This window comes from Lineus longissimus, chromosome 7 (genome assembly GCF_910592395.1).
Source record: "Lineus longissimus chromosome 7, tnLinLong1.2, whole genome shotgun sequence".
NCBI classification, from domain to species: Eukaryota; Metazoa; Nemertea; class Pilidiophora; order Heteronemertea; family Lineidae; genus Lineus; species Lineus longissimus.
In genome coordinates, this window is record NC_088314.1 from 7,853,424 (window position 1) to 7,877,943 (window position 24,520).

At 40.8% G+C, this 24,520-nt stretch overlaps 1 protein-coding gene across 17 annotated transcripts in view; it reads right to left on the bottom strand.

Annotated features, from left to right (window-relative positions):
* The window catches only part of LOC135491444 (SLIT-ROBO Rho GTPase-activating protein 1-like), a 66,681-nt gene that overhangs the window by 10,737 nt on the left and 31,424 nt on the right, over positions 1-24,520 (bottom strand). For 2 of the 17 annotated variants that reach the window (XM_064777321.1, XM_064777319.1), the window contains exons 1-20: positions 17,318-17,990; positions 14,996-15,179; positions 12,907-13,072; positions 12,584-12,646; positions 12,129-12,278; positions 11,602-11,730; positions 11,013-11,234; positions 10,344-10,445; positions 9,854-10,021; positions 9,248-9,354; positions 8,585-8,823; positions 8,160-8,294; positions 7,686-7,809; positions 7,232-7,447; positions 6,832-6,914; positions 6,157-6,180; positions 5,745-5,780; positions 4,963-5,010; positions 3,227-3,271; positions 1,212-1,395 (exon numbers count right to left, since the gene is read on the bottom strand). In XM_064777321.1, the coding sequence (XP_064633391.1) occupies positions 1,212-1,395; positions 3,227-3,271; positions 4,963-5,010; positions 5,745-5,780; positions 6,157-6,180; positions 6,832-6,914; positions 7,232-7,447; positions 7,686-7,809; positions 8,160-8,294; positions 8,585-8,823; positions 9,248-9,354; positions 9,854-10,021; positions 10,344-10,445; positions 11,013-11,234; positions 11,602-11,730; positions 12,129-12,278; positions 12,584-12,646; positions 12,907-13,072; positions 14,996-15,179; positions 17,318-17,474 (2,582 nt within the window). In that variant the 5' untranslated portion in view covers positions 17,475-17,990. Of the gene's footprint in view, positions 1-1,211; positions 1,396-3,226; positions 3,272-4,962; positions 5,011-5,744; positions 5,781-6,156; positions 6,181-6,831; positions 6,915-7,231; positions 7,448-7,685; positions 7,810-8,159; positions 8,295-8,584; positions 8,824-9,247; positions 9,355-9,853; positions 10,022-10,343; positions 10,446-11,012; positions 11,235-11,601; positions 11,731-12,128; positions 12,279-12,583; positions 12,647-12,906; positions 13,073-14,995; positions 15,180-17,317; positions 17,993-24,520 lie in introns of those variants that run through there. The other 15 variants (XM_064777336.1, XM_064777335.1, XM_064777327.1 and 12 more) reach the window with 13 other exon arrangements.

Consider the following 24,520-nt stretch of genomic DNA (forward strand, 5'->3'; position numbering starts at 1 on the left):
TGAAAAGACCGTTTTGGTCTTTTCAGTTCCAACCGTGCCCTGAAGATGGCGATGGCGTAGTTCACGAAGTCCATGAGACTCCGATAACCAGCTCCAAGGTGAGGGGGAATTTGGCCACGTAGATCTACGTGGTTCGGCGTTGAAGGTGTTAATACTACAGGAGGTTCTAGACTCCAATGTTAGATGGCCGCACCAGACAGGGAAATCATGACATCATTGGTTTATTTTCAAACCTGATGTGGCGTGATGTCGAAAAGATCACAGATGCGCATTCAACAGCGAATCATGGATCATCCATGATGCTATTTAATTTCCTCAATTGTATCTCAACAATAAGCTAATTGACATCACCTCACATCAAATAGCGTGAAACTTTTACGAGTGACGTCAGGAATTGTACCTGTCGGGCTGCCATGGAATCCCAGCAAAGGAATAGACTTCTTCCGTTACATAAGATTAACTTTTGTTGGAGTTGGAAGGATCAGCCAATACGGCTTTAGTACACAATTTGATGCACGCATTGTCACGTGAGTTAATGCAACACGTGGTTTAATGCATGTGTTGTCATGTGATTTGACACAACACGTGGTTAAATACGTGTGTTCATTGTCACATGATTTGACACAACACGTGGTTAAATACGTGTGTTGTCACATGATTCGATACAACACATGGTTTATTGCACGTGTTGTCATGTGATTTGATGCAACACGTGGTTTGAAGCACGTGTCATGACCCATTTTGGCCGACCCTAAAACTGCAAGAATATCTAGAGGTTGTTTATGAGCTGGGATTGGGAATAGCTTTAGTTGGCTAGAAGAAACACTTCAAGGAGGTTTTCTCAAAGTTATTTCAAGTTAATTGTCTTTGTGGCATTTTTGAGATGATCCCAAGGACTTTCACATTATCCCTCTTGTGATGCTGGTCCACAGGTGGCGTTTGCATAAAGTGCTGTGAGGGTGAGGGCGGTGAGAAGCAGAGCGTTTACCAGATAACAACAATCACAGATAGTTTTGTTTTTATTCTCCCGAGATGTTGAAGGGGCCACAAGTGCATGAATTATCCTAGCCCAAATCGGCCTGTGGAAAGTGTTGTACGAGAGCAAGACGGCTGGGCAGGTGTAGAAGTTGGACCATGATCACTGATCCAGATTTTACACCCACCCATTAGAAGATAGATAGGAGCAGACGCATGCCACATTTTATATTTACCTATGAGGGACTTTGACATATTTGTCGGGTATCAAGCCATCCTTGCCTTGGAAGCTGCCCTCCCACCAGTCATCCGACACCTGGCTGTAGATAGTCAGAACATCACCCTTCTTGAACGATATTTCACGATCAGTGCGGCCCTGGAAGTCGTAGGATGCAGTCACTTCTTTTCCCGCGTCCGCTTCTGCAAAATATCGAAATGTTATATTGATCAGATGAGAGATCTTTGAGTACACATGGTGTGGGGTACACTTTGCCTTTTTTTAAAGATGTCATGGAACATATCTTTCTTGGTGAACAGTTCAACTAGGAAACTTATCAGTTGATCTCAGAATTCTGTCATAGTGTATGAGTTAGGATAATGCTCTCCAGCAGAGGGTTTGAATGCAGTTGAATGTAGCTCGCCGCAGAGTAATTAAACCACAAGTTCAATTTTAACGTCAGAGGTCAGACCTGATGGTTTGAATTTACGTAAAAGATGATCATTTACGGTCAAAATGAAATATTTAATGGAAGAATATAATACTGTCCCAATGGCTTAAAGATTGATATAACATGCAAAATGCGGAACAAAACTGCAGCATGCAAAGATAATACTTTTACTGACAAATACAAATATCTGATCTTCATCTTATCAAACTTTCAAAGTATATATAGGGGTATTCAGTGTAGACTAACAGCAATATAATGGTTATATATTACTTAACAATAAAGTGTCTTAGTTCAATAATTGTTTTGTGAAGAGAACATTTGAACTGATACTCGAGATATGTAAGACCCCACTGAAGCAGAAGCCCAAATGGGCAGACTTTTCTTGTTAAGATATTTCTACCTAATAAGCAAGCAACATATATTAGTAGCACATCTACCACTGAAGCAAGACAATAAAGCGTGTGTAAACAGTGAGCGTGTCATAATCTAGTAGCTTTCACAATCATATCCATCCTGAGGAAATCAGGGGTTATCCATCCTGAGGAAATCAGGGGTTATCCATCCTGAGGAAATCAGGGGTTAATGTTCGGTTCTCCGGCCCTGTACACAAACCCCTGGGACATTCACCCTCACTTGGCTGGAGAAGCCAATATTTACCCCTGAATTCCTCAGGATGACTCATATTGAGACCCTTGAATTCTTGGGCAATGGTATTGGACAAATCAAGAGTCAACTGATGGCCAGTGGTTCTTAGGTTAGTAAAGCACCGTACAAACCAGTGATTTAAATCGCAACAATCTGCGATTATAATCATTGGATGTGCAATACAAAAATTACTCGTCTGCTGGTAAAATCTTCTCAGCAACAATGTAAGTTCAAACGCAAACATGCGATCAAAAACAATTTGACAATGTTCAGTCCAAAAGTAACGTTCCTGACTGCACGCAAGACTATACTCATAACATCATATGTAAAGCATATTTCAGTCATCCCTCTGTCACAATTGTTTAAAAAGATGAAACTGGACCCAAGGACCTCAACTTATGACGAGTTTCTAACCAGAGATGTTGCTTTGCACTCACCAATACATGTTACTTATGGCCAGAACTGTATACACAATAGAAACTTATAGGAAAGATTCTGGTCTATGTTAATCTATCAATATAAGCGATTCAAAAAACTTTCACAAACATCACTGAAAGAGAGAGATTTCTAGTAAAGATGGACAAAAGTTTATGACAAAGCTGGTTCAGCATCTAAAGGAACTCAGAATCAGAAACAGGGGTTAAAATAATCAAGCAAAAACCCCAAATTTGCTTATTTTTTACTCTGTGTAGGTTTAAACAGACGACTCTATACATAAGAGTGAGAACTGAATTTCTCTGAATTCTAACCAGCTTTAACACTATTGGAAATAAACACAATACTAGCAATGACTCGACTCAACATAACGCCAGATACTTGATAGAAACTTTCAAAATTAGTAAACACGACTGCACTGAGAATAATGAGACTTCAAGTCAATCTCGAAGTTAGACTGCTAACAGTTTTGAGCTCCTCCTAGTGGCATGCAAGTTAAGTACCTGTTTCTACCACATTCCACGAGACAGTGGGTCCCGCATGCAATCCTAAATGCAAGATGGAAAATATTCAAATATCAGTGTGAAAACTGCGTCAGAGCTAACCCACATTCACTCATGCTAACCATTTCGCTGCTGATACTTTACTGAGAGTGAGGTCAAAAAGTGAGAACTACTGGTGTTTAATTTTTCATGAGCTAATGCTACAGTGTTTAACTTTCTATGAGGTACATACAATACAGTGTTTAACTTTCTATGAGCTACAATACAGTGATAAACAAGTATTCTAATACAATCTGCTTCTCGGCGATGTTTCTGTTTTGTAGCTAGGCCACACTTTAATGAATTTGTGGATGAAGTGATGAAAATGTGCTTCTCTTTTAACTCATTCACTGCCAAACTTATACGGATACATGTTACAGAACCCATCCTGTTCTTGTTAAACATGAACTGGTAGTGAAAGAGTTAAGCAATGCCTTTGCTGGAGAGCAATCCATCCACCATCTGTCATTCATCATCAAAATGTGGCATAGTGACAACCTCGTGACATGCAGACGACTGTACATATCCTACACATGGCCTCTCCTGTTATCTCTCTATAATTTCACCGCTTTCTTCTGAGGAGGAATCACCTTTAAGTCACTCACAGTCTTTCACAAGTCATGTAGACAAGGCGAATATAGGGTTGTGCTAGCTTTCCCAATAGCATTCCGCGAAGATGACGTCACTGCAGCTGCTGCCCTCTATTTCCCCATTGCTGAATTACAGGCAATGTCGGACAAACATGCGGTTTCGTAATGGATTCAGGCTTTCTAACTAGGGCAGTTAGATTCAATCTGGCACATGTCCGAGTGTTGGAAATACTACATAATTGTTCTGAATATTTCTCTCTCTGACTCTATGGTATCATTCATGCTAAAAACAATGCAGGGTCAAAGACAATTGACTTTGAAATAAGCTCAAATGCGTAGAAATAAGTGTCGATGTCCGACTGTCACGTGACTAAAACGTCATCAATATCTTATGCAAATGACCTTGTGAGCTATAAATAGTAACTTCGCGGAATGCTATTAACTTTTCATTTGAAAATAACACACAAATTTACTTGGCTAGTCCAGCATAACCCTTGTACTTGTAACAATATTACATACAATGCAAAAGTATCATTAAAATTGTGTAAGACAAGCATCAAAAGCATAAACCAGATAGCCGTACAAATTCATCGGAAAGTACAAAACAACACATAGATACGATACTCAAAGACTATTCCAGATAAAAGTACAACATGCAAAAGATAAATTTCTGATATGCTATAACCATGGACTTGAAAGAGTCACATAAAACACAACAAGTGAACCCTAAGGCAACACCCCTACAACAGGCAAAGTTAACTTCTGACAAATTCAAATTTCAGACGAGCCGATTTTCAACATTTCCACTCAAAGTCCCCTCAAAAGACTGGAGATAAGGAACCAAGTAGGTCTACTGACTGATTTTGAAAACACTCTTTTTCATCCAATATTATTCAACATTATATAGGAAAAGGACAGCAATGGCACTTCAAGTGACAATGAGTGATAGAGTAAGAAAGAAAAAAAATCTTCCAACTTTGTTCTTTTTTTGTCAGAAGCTACTCTTTGGTGCAGGGGGTTAACGGACACAAGACATTGCTCAAGACTGATTGAAGAAGTGCCGAGGAGTTTGAAATGAGTACATTCATATTGGATGGCAAAGTTTACCTGACGGGAATTGTAAACGCCCCAGTATCAGATCAATCCAGGAATCAGCTAGCATGCAAAATGGAGGATGCGATTATCAAACAGTCAATACTCAAGGCCAAGGTCAAATGACTTTTGGCACTGAATGTCAAGGTCAAGGGGCTTTTGGCACTCAATGTCAAGGTCAAGTGACTTTTGGCACTTAATTTCAAGGTCAAGAGGCTTTTGGCACTCAATGTCAAGGTCAAGAGACTTTTGGCATTCAATGTCAAGGTCAAATGACCTTTGGCCCTATCTGCATCCAAGTAACACACTCTGAAAATGAGAATCTCACCATATACTGGCATCAAATAATTGTTAGTATTTAGTAGACTGCATTCGACAACTAAAGCATCAGCATGAGTAATAAATAGGGGCAACAGAGGGAGTCGGAGAGCAACAGGACACTGAAGCACTGTCACCCTATGGCGTCTTCAATCTAAGTTTACACGCATCAACAGGACATTCACATACCTGCTGTCGGTAGAGAATGCCCTGACGATCGTCGTTAACTTAGGTTGAAACTTCAGACAAGATGAGCGCTTTGCACTCGGCAAATAAGCTACCAATTCCATCACCGCGACTAAAGCTGCACTATAAAACTACCAATTTCTCAAAGATTCCTAGGGCCCACCTATCTACGCACTCATATCCCGCACCGACATGGATGAAACTTTTCCTAATTTGCACAGGTTAGTATGAAACATTGATGTTTAGCATGCATTGCAGTAATATTCATGCACAGACTGCATGAAGTGCCGTACCTTGCGGCGTCCTTGGTTTCGGTTTCCAGTCTGGTACTTTAAGGGAAACGATAGAGAGCGACAGGTCATAACTTGTTCATGAAAGCAGCACGATATTGCCATCCCCTCCCCAATCTTCGCACACGTAACAGCCAAAAGTAGGATTTATCACAAACAAAAGCAAGCTTTACCAAGTTCAAGTAGAGCAAGGTTTTTGCGCATTGCTCCAAAACTTTGTCTAATGCTGTGAAGATCCAGGGGAATACTTCATGCTGGCCATCCCCTGGTTATAAAAAGCCAAACATTATCATGTCATCTGACGTATTTATAAAAGCCACCCTAGCCCTTAGCTTTCTGTTCGTGTGCATGTTAGTCAAACTTGTCATCCGTGGGGCTAGTTTCATAAGCAGTTTGGGTGTGGGTTCAAACTTACCCCAATTGTGTGGTTCTAAGGGTACTAAAATAAAACTGGCGACTTTAGGTGCAAACTCGCAAATGAGTAAGGAGCATTCCATCAGCCAGCACACACTCTCCATATGTTAAGTTTTCAACAACACAATATATCTATGGCCAATCCGTCACCTGCTAGGCCAAATCATCAATAAATACAATACAAGCATATCAGTGTGAATTTTCTTCGCAGAATTTTTACCCCACAAAGGTCTTGAAATTAAGGCACGACCATTGACAATTCAGGACACTAAATGATGAAGTGATTCGACAGCGCCACAAAATCGAGTATTAAGAGAGGCCTGAAATTCCCCAATCTAAATTAGTCTTTTAGAGACAACGTCACAGCAACAATGGGGGGAAGTTAAATTTAACTGCATAGAACTTCCTTTTCAGTGTACACAAAATAATTCTAAACCAAACAGCTTATACACAAGTACACAAATACACAAATAGCCCCTAATTTCTTGATATCCTGTGTGCTGATTCATACATTTTTGAAGCAAACAAACTCATGTCTACAAACAATCACTGCCCTCCCCTTTTACAAAGATATCAATAAGTGCCAACAATGCTTAGAAATGAGAGTATTACTTCAAGGTCAGACAGAAAGACGCACCAACTTGATTCTGTCACAAGATTAACGAACCAAACTTACCATCATCGCTTGGAGGGAAAATAACTTCCACATCATCTTCGGACAGATTATCTAACTGGTCCATGTTGTCGGTATCACGATCACTGAAGAGAAAATCGAGATAACGATAACTGTCTCTGTTCTGCTGAGATGTATGTATGTTCACTTGACTGAACTCATATTGAGAGTCTACTGAAACAGTTCACAGATTTTCGAATGGCTTTATACAGCCTACCAAGTTTCAATGGCCATACACAGTTCACAGAGTTTCGAATGGTTTCATACAGTTCACCAAGTTAACAATAATTTATACAGTTCACCAAGTTTTGAATGGCTTTATACAGTAAACTGAGTTTGGAGTGGCAAAGCCAAATCGAGGCAAAGGAAAGATGCATCCTGGACAAGAGCCACCATAACCTACCCTTCATCAGACCCTGTGATAAACTTGTCATACACAGGTCCGCCGTCGTTGGGAAAGATCTCTTCCTGGTGCATAAGGATGTTCTTAATGAGATCATTGACGCTGCCATGGAACTGGACTTGGTCCCGATCGGCCGGGATGGGCAGGAGAGTCGGCCCAAAGCAAATGGCAAGGTTGTACGGATCCATCATGTTCTCGTCACTGTATTCAGACAAACTGAAATAAAATAATCCATTTGTTACATGTACATTTATCACCTCAACTGAATGACAAGGTTCACCGAGTTTTGAATAGCTTTATACAACCAACCAAATTTCCAATGGCTTCATAGAGTTAAACGAGTTTCGAAAGGCTTTATACCAGTTCACCAAGTTTGGCACAAGAACAGATTTGATGTTCCCCATTCCGGGATCATAGCCTAATCCTGAATCTTCATGAAAATCAAGCAACTTACTGCGAAAGGAAGGCAAATAGGTATCTCATGACTATCACAATTGAGCGAGGAAGCGTCTGGATTAACTCTTTCACACGGTCCAACCATTCCTGGCGTGATTCTAACTCTGAAACATTATAACATCCTAAGATTAATATTGGATGTGTTCTTATCCAGGAGCAAGCAGAGAAGTCACATAGCTGAGTTGGCTTGGTCACTGAACGAACAAAAATTTACAATGTATAATGATTTTGCGCCTACCGTGCCTTGTTTTGAGAGCTTAAAAGCAACCATAACCGTTGTTCGAAAGCTGTCATAGTGACATTTCATTGTTTAGTTTGGTTGTTTTAGAAAAGAAATTGATTCCTTACTCTTGGTATTGGTTGTCTCACCAAACTGTGGAGCCATCAGTGAGCTCCTCACCGCTCGTCAGAGAACCTGAGCCACTATGCCACCATGGCTCCTAAAGGGTACTTTTATATCAACTAAACTTACTTCCTACTGCTATAAACTCATCGAAGAGGTGAGGTGGGAAGAGGGGCTCCTGAAGCTCCCTGAAGTACGATTTGAGAACCCCAGCGACTGAATTGATATCCTTGGCATCCGCGACCTCCAGTAATGGATCGTCACCTGCAACAAATTCAGAGGAAATCTCTTTCAACGTAAATGCTTACCAATATATTATCATCATGATAATCTAGGTTTGCTATTCATCTTTGCAGTGGTCTGCCATTCACCACACAACATTTTCGTGAGAACCAAATCGACCAATCGAAATAGGAAACCATTAAAGGGGTACATCGTTCTTATTCTAATAGTTGGCTATTGTACAAATTTTCAAATTCAACTACAAATTTTCAAAATTTCAATGGGGTAGGCCTTTAAATGAGTAACAGGGATTACGTCAACAAATTTCTTACCCTTTTCAAACATTCCCTTGAACTCGTTGATCTCAACTTGTGCACCTGATATTCTGAATATCCCCTGGTGATGAAGACCAAACAGGTTGATGATGCGGATGCAACTCTGGATGACCAGCGGGATCTCTTGTCCCGTCATCTCAACGTAGTCCTCGAGATTGCCACCGAACAGTTTGCACTGACTGCCGCCAGGCGTCCGACCTATTCTTCTCTTTTTAGGCTTTGGAGGTAGATTGGGTCTGGAGGGAAAAAATAGCATCATGAATGTCGTGAAGGTAAAACAATTATTGAAATTTCCATTATGACCCAGGGGCAGAGAATCTAGTCAGGCCAGTCTCTATTCAGTATTAAAGGGCTTACTCTCAGGATGCATATCAGCTTCTACTTAAAATCTCTTTTAAATGTTTACACTTCAACTCTGAATCCTTCTTTATCATCACACACAAGAAGACATATTCGGTAGCAGGTTTGGTCCAGGGGGGGCGGAGGCAAAGTGTGTCCTCTTTTTTTGACAAGATCTCAAATTGACCGTGTATTCAAGAAGTTTTTAACTATGTCAAGTGTAATGTAAGGTGAAGGGCTTCCTTTTATAATTCAGGATCAACCTTGAAAAAGTTGCATCACCGAGCATCTACTAGTGGGTTCAATTCTACCTGAACTAACCTTGGTATCTGAGATAACTGTCCTTCCCCAAGTGCGTTCTGAATCGAGCTGAACTTGGCCTGCAGTCTTGCTATCAGGTTATTCCCTATCATATATGTGTGGAATTTCTGAAAGAGGCCAGTATCAAGTCACATTATTAGTTTAAAATTATACGACAATATGACATGGATGGCTATTTCAAACTCCACGTCCAAGATATTACTCACAGAAGATCACCAAGGACCAAATATAGTTGTCCTGATACACAGACAGTATAGCAGCTGCATGAAATTAACCACATGACCGACAACTCAAGCATTCGGCTACAATGGATTTCAGCCTTTTTATGTGCTGTGAATCAAACCTTAGGCAACTCAGATGAGTTTCAACAACTCGACTGGATCAAATCCACAGTGTACCCAAAGCACAGCACTGATGCTTGTAAATTTCAGGTAAAATTGATTGTGGTCTGCATAACACCAAAGGCAAGAGTCACAAGTCTTGTGCCATCAGCGTTGGTAAACCAGTATGGGTAGCGTTGGCACTTTGGAACAACTTGAGGTCAGCAGGAATGTAACTAGTGATCTAGCTCACTTAAGCGAAAGTCAACCTAACTTTATGACTTACAGTTAAATAGTATTCCTCCGTCTCAAACCTGTGTGTCTTTCGTCTCTGTAACTCCTGCTGTGTCTTCATGACAATGCGCTCCTCGTTGAAAAGCTCCGTCATATCAAAGTCCTTCACATTGATCATATCAATCAAGCCCTTCTCAGCCTCCTCTAAAGTCTTCCACGTCTGAAACGGAACAAATAAACCATTTACGTGTTCTTTTTGCCAATGCAAAATCTACATTTGAAGGAATGGTTCCGCCGATTTCCTATCCCTTCAATGATTGGCCAGGTTGTGACCTTCTGTCGACTAAGTCACATCAATTTTTTACGTTACGAGGCCCCGTCATAATGCAAAATCCCTCTGTACGTTTCTACATACAGAATTTCTTTCTTGGTGGATTTGTCCATGTCTTCTGGAGACATTGGCATGACTTTTTCACATATGAATTAAAGATACATAAACTGATTGGAATTTGGAGGTGAACTTCTACTGTGATTTCCCTCACCTCGTCATTTTCTAGTCGTAGAGAGTCGAGTCGACTGCCGAGCTGCTGGTACCTCTGTAACAGATCATCTTGCACTGATGACTGAGCACATATCTGGACAATCTGGAAAAGGAGCGGAATGTTGACATTGAGGATTACGTTCACTTGACTCTCAAGAACTCTTAATGCAATTATGTCCTCTGATAACTTGGTAAATTGATTCAGGTGACGTTCTATTCAACGGATATCCTCCAAATGATGTCATTTAACTTCAAAGTTGGACTGACGTCAATAGCTAGATATTATTCTGATTACGCCATTTGACATCGCTTTAGACTGATGTCAAATAGACTTTCAAATAGACATCAGTCTACTTTTGACATTGGACATCAAATTAGACTGACAATGACATCAAATAGACATCATTCTTGTTATGCGATTTGACATCAAGTTAAACAGATCTCAAATGGACAGATTGACTTCAAATAGACATCATTCTAGTTATGACATTTGACGTCAAAAGTTTGAAGATTGACATTCAGGTTATGCCATGTGATATCACAAACGAATGTAATTAGGTCAATGGCTTCCGTAGCCCAAACCACATCCATCTATTGCAGCTTCACATAATGTGTTCTCATAGATGTCCAAACTACCCAACCGTCAAGTCTAATTCTTTGGTTTATTTACCTCGTCATCCCGGTGTGGCTGGAATTCAAATTTCTTGGGCAGTGAGAACACATGGCTGTTATTGTCAATGTAGTTTTGTTTATCATTCCTGGCGTTTATATCACAAATACTTTTATCCATAAGTTCTACGATTGCTTCGCGAGATTTGACGATATTTTGGTCGATGCTGTTATGCATCATCATGGCTCGGCTGACGGAATTGTGATACCCCACATCCATGCACTGTAAGTGGAAAAAAGATAAACAAATAAGTAAAATAACACCAAGAAATCGTTAGCTGTTGGACAGTATTTATCTTATTGCAGGAGGCTCTTGGGTCTCTTAGGGCCCAAATTTGCACGAAGAACGTGTTTTTCAGTGATGTCTGGGAAACAGTTGTCCCATTAAATACGGCCCTGAGCTTTAACAAATCATCTATTCTCATTTCTGGGCAAATTGTCATGGGACAGGAATTGATTTAAAAGGGTAAAAGAAACCATTTACACCTTTTGCTTTTGCTTTTTTAACTAGGCTTTGTGAATAAACTTGATTTCTATTTTCCTGAACCCGCACTAGTAAATACAAATGGCAGCCCCTCTAATATACTTACATCCATAAGATCTGAGAGATCATCCACGTAATACCTCTGGACAGCAGCATTAGCAGCATCAATGCATAGTAAATAATCATTGCGAGCTTTCAGGGACTTGAGCTTGGCTTCATTGTACTTGGACTGTCTCTGCAAAATGGAGATTGATTTGAGATAATTGAAATATATTTGACAAAAAACTGTTCAAACAGGTGTGTCTTTGCAACACTATCCGATTCCATGATTTTGATGTCCAAGTCATTCCACAATTTAGAGACAGACACGGAAAAGGTCCTACTACCAAACGTGACCAGTTGGAAACTCCGGGTGCTGAGATATCCAAGACCCTCAGATCATAGGCTACACTGTTGTGCATATTCGGGTACTTTGGATTTTACAGGTCATTTGGTTTGCCCTGTGCTCTTCGCTTTAACCTTTCACCCCCATTTTCCTGTATAGACCCGTCAAGTATTATATATAAAATGCACGGGACTGGTCCATAAAGAAAAGTGGGAGTGTAAAGATTAAGAAACATTCACAAATCATACCTTCTCTATCGTCTTCTCCAGGGATTTTAACTTCTTGGGCATGCCCCGTTTTGATTCGGTTTCTATTTTAGTTTTCTCCGCCTCGACCACACGTAGTTTGCCATCCGCCTGCACTGCCTCCGAGTGATACACGTGGTACGATTTCATTGCCTATTAGGAAATAATAAGAAACTTGGATGAAAAGTGATCCAGTGGTACAGGAATCCCAAATTAGCCTACCAGTGTGTTGGTTGGCACTGCAATAGCATACCGGTATTTTAAATCCAAAGCCCGCTATACAGATAACTTGTCAAAATTTAACCACTTCATTCTCCGATGAAGAGGTTACAATGAATTCTTGGGTTTTTAACCTCTTCACACGCTGTATTAACTCCTCACTTCCCACTTCTCCCTGAAGGCTAGCTTATATATTTTTGATATTACTTTACATTTTTAGGTCTCCAATAAATACTTACACTGTATAGTTCATTGAGCACTTGTAATACTTTTTCGTGACTTTCATATCCAATTTCTCGACACTGAAAAATGAAAAAAAGTTTCATAAGTTTTTATGGAAGGATTTAAATATTAACACTACCACTTTCCTCATGGACAACATATACATGTTGTAATTCAAGAGTTATTCCAGGAATACCTTCATCTTATAAACATGGTTCATCACGGTTTAAGAGATCATGTGAAGATCTTCATCTTTCCAAATGGACAAACTATCCAGCTAGCTGGTCACACGTCCACTATTGCCACGTCGATTGAATATCTTATAAACATCGAAACGTACCCTTTTTGATATCATGGTGACATCGTCGTTGATGTCTTGCAATCTCTGCACCATCATATTGCCGTAGATTTCTCCCATCAGGCCATGGTCCTTGCTCAGTTTCCGTGTGCTCGAGAGTAACGTCTGCCAGCAAGTGTATGTAGAAAACAACGGCCATTGATCACGTCTGCAAGGAAACGGAGGTCAAGATGTTGAATTTTTATTGAAATACACAACCTGGCTGCCACAGACAACAACTTGAAACCTTGGTCTTGGGTTTGATTGAAATTTGTGACAAATACTTAGATGTTGATATATTTCTTAACAAAATGAGCCTCTCTGCAAGGATGCAGTATTAAAGCATCAAGCATGAATAGACTAAGGTCGCAGCTGTTATTTTTGCGTTGGGTATAAACCCATGCCGATGTTTAGATGGCAGTCATAAAACAAAAGGCCATTCAGTTAAATACAAGAAATATTACACGACCATCCCTAAAAAAACTGCAGCATATCCAGGACCTGAGTTTATTAGAGCTTCTAATGATCCATTAACAAGATAGCAACAGTTGGTCTTAGAAGCTCTTGACATTTGCCGAGTCCTTTACAACAGTAAATATTGCTATTCCACTAATGCACTCTACGCGTCAACAAACAGGTATCCCTCTTGTGCCTGAAATATCTTTTCGATCTTTATACTACGAGATAAAGCGCTCCAGGAATGAATCGAATCCAACATCCGCATTTACGATTTTCAAACAACAGTTATACTGTTCATGTTAGAGTGCATCATCCCCACCCTTTACCATGTAACACTCAATCTTAATCCAGCACACAGTTTCTGTACCTTCTAAGTGCACTAATACAGCTCCTATCTACAGTAGAACCTCTCGGACCTTATCTCCTATCTACAGTAGAACCTCCTATCTACAGTAGAACCTCTCGAACCTTATCTCCTATCTACAGTAGAACCTCCTATCTACAGTAGAACCTCTTGGACCTTATCTCCTATCTACAGTAGAACCTCCTATCTACAGTAGAACCTCTCTATTAAGGACACTCCTGGGACTGACAAATGGTGTCCTTAATTGAGAGGTCTCCTGATTGGGACCTTATTCAGTGTCCCTAATAGGGAGGGTGTCGTTATTAGAGAGGTGTCTGTTATGGGAGGTCCCACTGTACCAAGAAATCAAGAACAAGTAAAATCTAGTTTATTAATTCTTGGTTCTATCAATGCCAATCAGTGCAAGGTCATAACAATAATTTAGGCCACATCCACAAACCAATTCACGGAATCTTTATTATTTTGACACTTTTTTATGCTGCTGGCACAGGCTGAGACACAAGACCATGTAGAAGAAGGAATCATTTCAGACCACATGCAAAGATGCGGCAACCCTGATACTGAAGGTCATCCACGTTGGTGTCTTCCGGCATGGAACCAGCCAGTTTTCACAACATACCGACTCATTGAGTTCGGCTAAGTATCGAGAGCGGCTGCAGAGCATTGTCCTCACATTGCCAAATATAGCAGATGACGCATCGATAGTCTTCAAGACACGCCAGACTAAGACATGACCAATCATGTATTCTACCTCGCATTAGCCTCGCTAAACCCAATAGCGCTACCCATTTCCTGGAAATTCGTCGACGACATCTACCTCCTTCGTCAACAAATTTCTAAGTTGAGATAAATTCTCAGAATATACTGGTATATCGTGACAATTATTAGGGGGTGATGGTAACGATTTATCGCTCATTTTAACCCTTAGAGATTTACCATGAGTAATTTTGTGGTGGCTACGAATGCACATCTTCCCTGAAAGGGAAAATTCAAGACAAGACTTGCCGCTTTTGTTCACAGCCAAACGACAGCACTCGCTGAGCTGAAAAATCATGTTTTCACGCCAAATCGAGTGTTGAGTGTCATATGGTGTCCTTGCACTTTGGGTGTCCCTTGAGCTTTGGGTTTCCTTGTGTCTGCGGGCTTCACACCCGGCGCTATCACCACTATGACAGAGAAGCATGGTTTGTGGTCTTTGGCAATCACTTGACTTCATTTGCTAAATCATTCCACTTCAATATTTCATCAGGATAAACTAAGGACTCTTACTTTTGTTTCTCTGCCTTGTGTTTCGTCATGATCGTCTTGACTAATCTGTCCATGTTGCGTGAGTATTCTTGTTCGACCTCTGCTCGCCGCCGGTAGAATTCCTGGATCTCCGAGATCATCGCCACCTGCATTTCCAGCTTCTGGTCCAGGAGGCGTAACTGTTCATTGAGCTGCGAGCGGATGTCTGGAACGAGAAATCATAGAAGAAATTTATAATCTTGCTAATTTGTTTTAAAGGACCATTGGCATTATTAAGGGCAATATTAACCAGCTGTCGGCTGCCCAGTCACCTCATTTTCTACATAAGTAGTTTCCATCAACGAATTGCACAAAAAAGGAAAAATTCAAAATTAATTATCATTGATTGGTGCCTACTAAAGTTGACAAATGTACCTCAAAGTAGTCATTGCTGGGCATACCTAAATGCTTGAGGAATAGGTCAGACACATTCAAATTAAAAGCAAGGGAAAACACTGGATATGATTCCCATTAGCAAATGAAGAAGAAGATGAAGCATCACATCATTCAAGGGACTGATGGCAATTTGTGGGCAGCTGAGGAATGGAATGTGACAGTAGGGAGAGTGTACATTGTTCATAACAAACACAAATTTTGCAATGTGGATTGTTTTTGAGGATGTTGATATACAGTACTACAAATAGTCATCATCTACAAAATAAGAAATCATCACCACAAAAGAGGAATAACGTCAAACCAGGAAATGAAAGAAAGCATATGACCTGTGATCGTATTCGATACACAAAGGCCCAAGAAAAGCAACATCCAGCTACGTTTCCATAGCAGTTGACAATCCCGCCCACACATCTCAAAATACTCCACAGAATCCGTTAGCGTTACCATGGTAATCCAATATAGGTCGAAATATCCTTCGAATATTCAGTAAATGAAATGGACAGGGTTTTCAAATGTGGGGTTTGCCAAAAATAGGAATTGGTGCTGGTATGGGGGTTGTTCGGGTATAGAGGATTCGTTGGCAATGACTCAAATAACTCTCAGACCAAGTGGGCAGGAGAAATCAGAATCAAGAGGAAGGGCAACCAGTATGTACCTTTAGACAGGGTAGCCAGCAACAGAGATTAGCCCAATCATAAATCAAAATGGCCAAGTTGGTACAAGAACTGACAACTCAGAAAAAAACTTGAACAAAAATATGAGGTCACGGGATGGCACACAACTACGTACCTTTAGACAGAGGAAGATGCAGATGCATTTTTGACCACGAGTGCTTCATCTCGTGGAGGACATGTGACGATCGTACCAACCAGCCACGAACTAACCAAAATACAACTGTACCCTGAAGCTACAGGGTGTGATTGTGGAGGTCTACTGCATCGCTGTCGTCATCCGTCAATTCCCTTAACGCCCAACTACAGGATGCGTAAGTGACTGAGTCAGCGATATTGATAGGTTTTGCAGTGATCGGTTGATTTGTGGCTTGGCAAGCAGTGGCTGCATACAGGCTTTATATCACCTATCAATGGATGCAATTTTTTCCAGTTTCATTGATCCGATTATACAGTTCTGTGTGGACAAATGTTGGTAATTCATCCACCTTCAGAGTAGTAATAATGGGTGCGGTGGCCCCCTGCTTGTTATTTGTTTGTATTCTCACCAGATGCCACAGGTTTTCCTGGTAGGGAGACCTCACATAGATAAAGCACAGCATTTACATGTATAACTCTAAAACACCTTGGTTACAATGTTACCATTTTGAAATGAATTATGTAATAGCCTCGATTTGACGCCAGAGATTTTGAGATCACCTCTTGGGTTGGTACTAAAGATTTTGTGTCAACTTTGGATTAGGCCTAAAATTTCTGTTTCTAAGATTGATTGACAGATAGCAGAATTAATGGCTGATTGACAGAGTCACATGGGATTGGGACGTGACTAATCAACGATATTTTATCAATTATCATTTTGATCTAAATTCACCATAATCCTATGACTTTGATGGAATTTGTGACATGACTAATAAGCCCTGAAGATGAGGATGATCAGGAAGGACAGATCAATTGAGTAGAGGAATTAATCAAATGATCAGAACCATTGGAACAGTGCATTTGGGGACACAAGTTTTACGATTTATACTCTGAGCCTCAAGAAACAGTAGCAAGATGAAACTATTCAGAGGATGTGACAATAACTAACATATAACTACAGTAACAAAACGAATACGAGGACAAATTGAATTCACCAGACTTGAAGAAATACAGTCCAAGTCACATTTGACCCCCTTTCTGCTTCGAGTTTAAGGGATGTCAATTGTGATTAGGACTGTATCACAAAACGTATAGTCACCTCTGTCACGTTCTGCATGCAAATATTCTCGCTCATTGGGATCACCGGAGACCCAGTAGATCTCGTTTGGTACGATACGATTCTGCGGCACGCAAGTCATAACCATCCTCGTCAGGCTGCTAACAGACATGGTCAAATTCTGACTACCGAAGGTCATCGAGGAGTTTCTACGCAGTGAATTGGCATTGTACAAACAAATTTGACATTATCCTGGATTCAACTGTCTAGTTGTGAAAGATTTTCAGAAAACTTTTATAATATTTTCCACAATATCCAACAGTTTCTGCATTATTCTATGTGTACTCCTGAAGAAGTCAAAGATCACAGATAACCTCTTTCAAATCACGATCAAATTTGAAATGTACCAAAAAACAATCACATTTATAAGTGACTTTCAAGTCATACTCCATACAGCACTCGGAATGAATATATTCAGTCAATGTACTACACCCAAGCACATTACTCACTGCGATATATATATTTCACTCTGGTTGTACGAATAATTTGAGAGACATTGATTTGCTGTTCATCTCACTAAGGTATACACTCTTCAAAATGCGCCGATTCCACAGGGTGTAACCTCATCACACTCAACGAAGTCCAGGACCTAAATCAGTGGACAATCTTCCCTGCCATTATCTTGCTTCAAGTTGATTTGTCTTGTCACTATGATACCAGTAACACCAAGAATTTACAAAGATTAGCATTTGTCAATTCTTGGTATCACTAAAGTTGGGACGGTGTTGTCAGATCCACGGCTCATTCCCATAAGATCACTCAACATGAGACCAAAATCCTCAAATCGAAAACAACACGATAAATTTCAAGGCCCAGAAATCCCAAATCTAGTCTCCTGTGAAAGAAACCAATAACTCCCAAGAGTGACTGCCCTAAATCATAGGAAGATTCTGTTTACGCTCGAGGTTCAGCGCAAGACATTCTGGAATCCAGATACCGAGTAAATTGAGCCCTGCGCCATTGCAGTGAATAAACGACTGAACAAGATGAGAACACATAATTTGATTTCATCACCGATATATTCTCTTTTAGCATTGGGTAAACGTCCACTCTCACCAGCTATTTTGCCATAAAAACAGATTATTAGATTTAGCAACATTATCAGATTTTACTCTCTGATGAAGCTGTATGTAGCTCTCATACTGGTATGCAATAACATCCACAAACATATCAGTCAGGAAAATGGTCTGGTAACAAAATTCTTATTTTTTCCTATTTCTACATCCTGGTTCACACTGTGGGCCAACCACATGATCCTCCCCTTGCATACTGCCAAAACTCAGTGAAAATGATCAGATATGAACTGAGAGATGAAACTCAAGGGCAGCCAACAATCAATATGAATATTAGAATCACAGAGAAAAAGATGAATTTTCAAAACAAGGTGAAATCCAGCTTCTTTAGCATAGATTCACAATACGAAACCAGTGACTCGAAAGGAATCTCATTCACAAATTTGAAGACATCATATTATTTCTTGCATGCATGTATGTAGAAAGATCTTGACGAGGCCACTTGAAGAGCATGTTGCATCCATGATGAACTATTTGCTGAGAGGCTCAATGGAATCATCATCAGAAACAAGTGGTTCCAATTAGATGATTTGAAGGGCTTCTCTCTTGAGTAGCAAGTCATTACTAGTTGATGCTGAGCACTGTTTACATAATCATTATACATGGCATCCCAAAATCAACTTCCATCTGAAACTTAACTGGAGCACACACGGTTGGGAGAAGGTTTTTCACTTGGCTAGACTGAGGTGTAAGGCGTGACAAAGTGTCACCCACTGAAACCATGGTCATGGTGAGGGGTCCGGAGGATCGGCAATTCTGTGATTTGAAAGTTTTCTGACAGTGCTTCCCTCTGATGGTGGAGCACTGAACCACGACAGAAGCAGACAGTGCTTCCATCACATGGTGGAGTGGCAAACTACTTTTGAAGTGGTGTGTAAACAGCAAATTGCATTGTATTGCCTCACGTCTGACTGAGAACTCGATCCATGGGCACATTGTAACGCAATTCTTCATGTCTTCTCTGATTTTGAAAGCAATGTCAAATGGTCAAATATTTGTGGAATGAAAGCATTTGGTTTGTGTTGAGGAATCTGACTTCTAGCCAATGAACACATCGCCAAAGAATGAACCACCTCAACTTGCCTTCACCCCACATACATTTTCACATGGTAGTGTAGGTGGAAATGCATGCAAGTATATCGGTACACTTGGTACTTGCGGTAATCATCTTCCTTCCTACTGTTCTACTGATTGATTTGCCTGGATGGTCAAGTTTGATTGATAGCACTGAATAATCTCTGTACCTGGCATTCCACTGCTTCCAATCAGACACCTGCGGAATCAGAACTTGCCAGTAATTCAAGATCAGGCTCACCTTGAATGAACCATTCAAACCTAAATCACCACGAGATACACCTATGACGTCAGCATGCAGATTACCTGCATTTTGGACGCACTTATCAGAAGTCACTCACTCAGAATCTGTGGCAGTCAATTACTGAGACGAGCCATTTGGACCTCATCTCTCAGTTGAGGCAGCTTTTAGCCCCCATCAGCCAATTCAGTAGCCTTTACTCGCCCCAGCAACCAATCCAATACCCACTTATGTATATGTTTTCCATCAGCTCTGTTCACAGCAAGACTGCCCATATCCTTTTCTTCGGTACCATAAAAAAGTTCCATCCCGAGCTGTAAGCAAAAATCGCTTGATCGATTTCCTTACCAAGTGGCCCCCACTTGATTGTCATGGCCGTCATCGATATTCCCAACATAAGTGAGGGTCGGCCACCACATGAGGGTTTTCATTATGATCCGAGATTGGACTAGATATTCGTACGATTGACGTCGGCCCCTGAAGTATTCACAAGCACCAGTAAGATCCCTCAAGATCTGTTCTGATATCAATATATGCAGATGCGATGGACGAAAATGGTTACCGGGTAGTTGATTTTGAGAGGCAGACACTGCCCAGACCAAGTCTGAGGGAGAGGGGACTCAGAGCAGCCCAGGTATTTCATGTCAAAACCTAAAAATTCCTGTCCGTTCTCAAAGCACTTTTAAATTAGGATCTGCTCCTTGTGGACCATGCAAGCTGTCTTCAAGCAATTCAGAAAAGTCCTTTGCTGTAACCAACCCCAAAATTGAGAGACATACTCGAAGATACTAAATTTAAGACATCGTAGAGTGTCAGAATGGGTTTTTGATGATGGTCAATATGCTTATCTCTTCCACAGCATCCCCAGTTGCGGCTTAAATACACATATGAGACAGGACACTGCATCAATATGAATGATGACTAAAGGTCACGAGTCAATAATCCGGCCCAGCATCGAGTAGCATACCGATGCTGGTCTTCAGTTCCAAGGAGAGATTTGCAAACCAAATTTTGTCGATAGCTGCCTGCCTCTGAATCAATACCGATGTGGTAGTCTATTGGTTATTGAATTTGTCGTATTATTCATCTTGTTTAGTTTTGGCGTTTTTGTGACAGTCCATGTTGTGTGCAGCTCACATGATCTGATTGTAAATAATCCGCTTAGTGCTCTGGAATATCCCAACGTTTGTATAAGAGTTGGCAGTGATAGTGGTAGCCATTGCAGGGCCGTATTTGGGACTTTGGTCATTGGGAGAGGCAGACCCCACCCCCACCCACCCCAGCCAGCTCAATAAGACTGATTGCAGAGGAACATTTAGATGCTAGCTTAGACGTGTTTGATTTACAAGTGGTTGGTTCATCTTCCCTTTTTAGCGAGCCAGGGTGTCCCCAAAATAATGCACAGAAATTATTTAAATATTGAGTCATTAGCAGATGAGCTCTAATGTGGGACTTAATAGGCTCTTTAGAGGAAGATACTGCAAATGTCATCAGAAGACACTGACAATGCTTCAGTTTTTTCGCAACGAGCTCCAAACAGAAGTTGTCATAACAACCCCTTGATCACACCAGAACAACCAGCTTCCACACCACAAACAAGCCACAGAAAATACGATCGTGTGCGCGATCGACTGAAACGTCAAATCACTTGATGAGCGATCGGGATCATGACAGATTAGACTGTCAAGATGATTCTCCATGGAACATCCCGCAGGAAATATCGATTATTCCGTCAAAAATGTCGAAACTCAAGCATTCCAATGCCTGAATGGATTCTCAGCTACAATGCACTGATTTCAGAGAAAACAAATTTCTATTCAGCATTTTTGCAATGGTTTCCTGTATTTAGTACTTTCAATTATATTTTCTTTTTCGTCGCCAGATCTTTTCGTGACTGAATACAAAAATAAAAGCCACGCCATCATCAGTTCGTGTGTACGATTATGTTGGAGACTGTAGCAGGTATCCTTGGTAACTGGTAGGATATCGTAGTCATAAAAATATCAAGATCAAGAAGATGTGAATAAGACTCCATTAAATTACTTGAAGATGATGCTAATTTTTTATCATAACCAGCGTACAGCTCGAGAAGGAGCCTGATATCTACAGGGCAAACGACCCAGGTACCACTGACATGATTTAATGATGCCATCAAACGAAAATGGACACATCAACGAAGGAAGTAGAGCCATTGATTTGCTTAAAAACATACGCTCGTCTAAGACCAAATATTTAGCTGTCATGCACGGCTCAATCAGACAGATCGAAATCTGAACAGACAAACACAGGATTTCACAGACATAAAACGACCAAAACCTATAAAGATGCTCAAAAGAAGGAAAGAGACTCCATTGGTTTACTCAAGAGCGTATGCTTAGATAGGACTATGAACCATAGCTGTCATGAACAGCCTAAAACGGCTGACTGACAGAACTCAGCACAGGTTAAACGCAGGATTTCATGGAATTAAAACACCGAAAACCTGACACATAAGATGTTTTAAAAGAAGGAAAAAGAATCCAGCTGGTTACACGACTGAAGAAAACCCCAGCATTTTACCAGGACTGCAATATCTCAAGAAACCGACTGACTGAAATCGACATTGTACACAACAGACCATGTCACCACACCAAGAGGAACATCTCCATTTTCCGTTAGCAACAGAATAACCTTGATCTACATTCTATCCTCAGAATCAGCACAGATAGATCCTTAGAAAGAATCCTGAAATGAACACGATTACCGCGACGATGTTACAGTTTTCCTTGTCGGTGAAAATTGGTGATTTTACGGCAAATTGTTGAGCTTTCGACACAATGTATGTCGGGATGATTGGTGTGTGTCGGAGTGGCAGTCGGCACACATGGTACCGTAGATCAATAGATGGTGGGCGTATTAGCAACGACAGCAACCTCAATCGTTTGAGCGGAGGAGGTGGCAGAACCCAAGGCAAGATAATGAATCAACAGATTCATTTGATGGATTGAAAATCTTGTCGCACTGAAAAATGTAGTTACAAGAGCAAAGCTATGATGGTTCTAAACTTTCATGATGAAATCTGTATCAAAGCGCTTCAAAGCATTGTCACAATTCTAGAAGGAAGGTCTCCACAGAGGTATTCTGGGGTATCAAGTGACTGAATTTATTTCAGCGCTTAGCTGAGCTCGTCCTGTAAAGGAAAATGTGGCAACATTTGGTTTGAGGGCTGGACACCTAAACCAGTATGCCACCACACTCCACTAAAGCTATGATGGTTCTAAATTTTCATGATGAAATCTGCACTAAGACGCTTCTCAACAACTGTCTCTTTTACAGGTCTCCACAGAGGTACTCTATCTGAGGTATTAACTGGCTGTTGTCATTCCAGCACTTAGCTGAGCTCGACCAGTAAAGGACATGAGGCCAGCAGACCGAGGTTCAAACCTGAGACCCTTGGATTGAGGCTGGGACACCTTGACCAGTGCGCCACCTCCCATACAGAGGGACAAGCATGCAAAAGAAGAGTTCATATGATGAATTACAAATATATTGCGATGCTGACTACGCTAATTGGAAAGATTAGTGACCGCAGCTAGACTGACTTATGACTCCGAAAGAGGTCAAAACTTGATGTTGTAGTAACAAAGGATAATTATCAGCAATCATATCTGTCATCATAATTACTGTATATTGTAGTTTGTGTAAATAGAGATATTATAACATCATGATGATACTTGGACTGTCTACCCCTGGCACATGTATCGAATGATGATTACATTCCAGAGGTATAAGTACATTAGAACCATATCGCACAGAGACACCCAAACATGCTTAGAGGAGTACAAAACAGGTGAAGACACTGTCCATTGCCAAACTTTTCCTCCCCTGATTCGGTTATCAGAAATCCCTGTAGATGGCAGGGCAGAGGCTTTCAAACCTTTGAGCACTGAGCTAACCCAAACCGAGAGCAAAACAGCCATCGCAATGCGGGTGATATGAGCTGCACTAAAATGACGGAAAGACTCTCTGTTAATAACGGTACCCCAGGGTAAGCGAGATGGATAGCCAGCTAGGACACCTCATATTATGGTGTCGGATGACGCATTACTGAATTATTGCAACAGGTTCCAACAATTAGGGTGCACCCCCAACAATTATCTGGAAATCTGCGGCAACAGCCAGCTGAGGCACATCATGGGAGTATACACAGCCATCGGAAGGTCTCAGACAAAACTGATTGCGTCCAGTGGGGTCCCAGGGGATGGAACAGATTTGAATTCAAACAAGCTAATGAATATAGCCTCGTTCATCCCAATATTCCTGGAAAATGGTCTGCTGCAGCTATGTTTGTCAACAAAGTTGAGACAATATCTCAGAATATATTTGTTATATTGTGACAATTTCTAGGGGATGGTAAGATTTATACCTTAGAGATTGACCAGGAGTAATTTTGTGGTGGCTGAGAATGCACAGATACCATTCTGTCCCGTATCCGATAGTGCAATGAAGTGGGAACTTGTCCACTGAAGCAATAGTCTCAGCACATGCATGGCTCAAATTGCACAGTGTATTTCACCGCTGTCGTTATACATCCAGTTAACTGAGGATATTTTATACAGACACAAGTGGACAAGAAACAACCCTTGTATTGTATAGTGCCCCAGTCAACAAGACAATTTTTTCACCTTTCCAGCTCAGCCCACGTTGTGGAAGCCTTCTTTGATGTCATCTTCGTAGATGTATATTTAGAAACGCACGGTCTATTTTTAGATACGCGCCGCCATCCAGTTTATGGATCAAAACTGGTTGGTGTCAAAG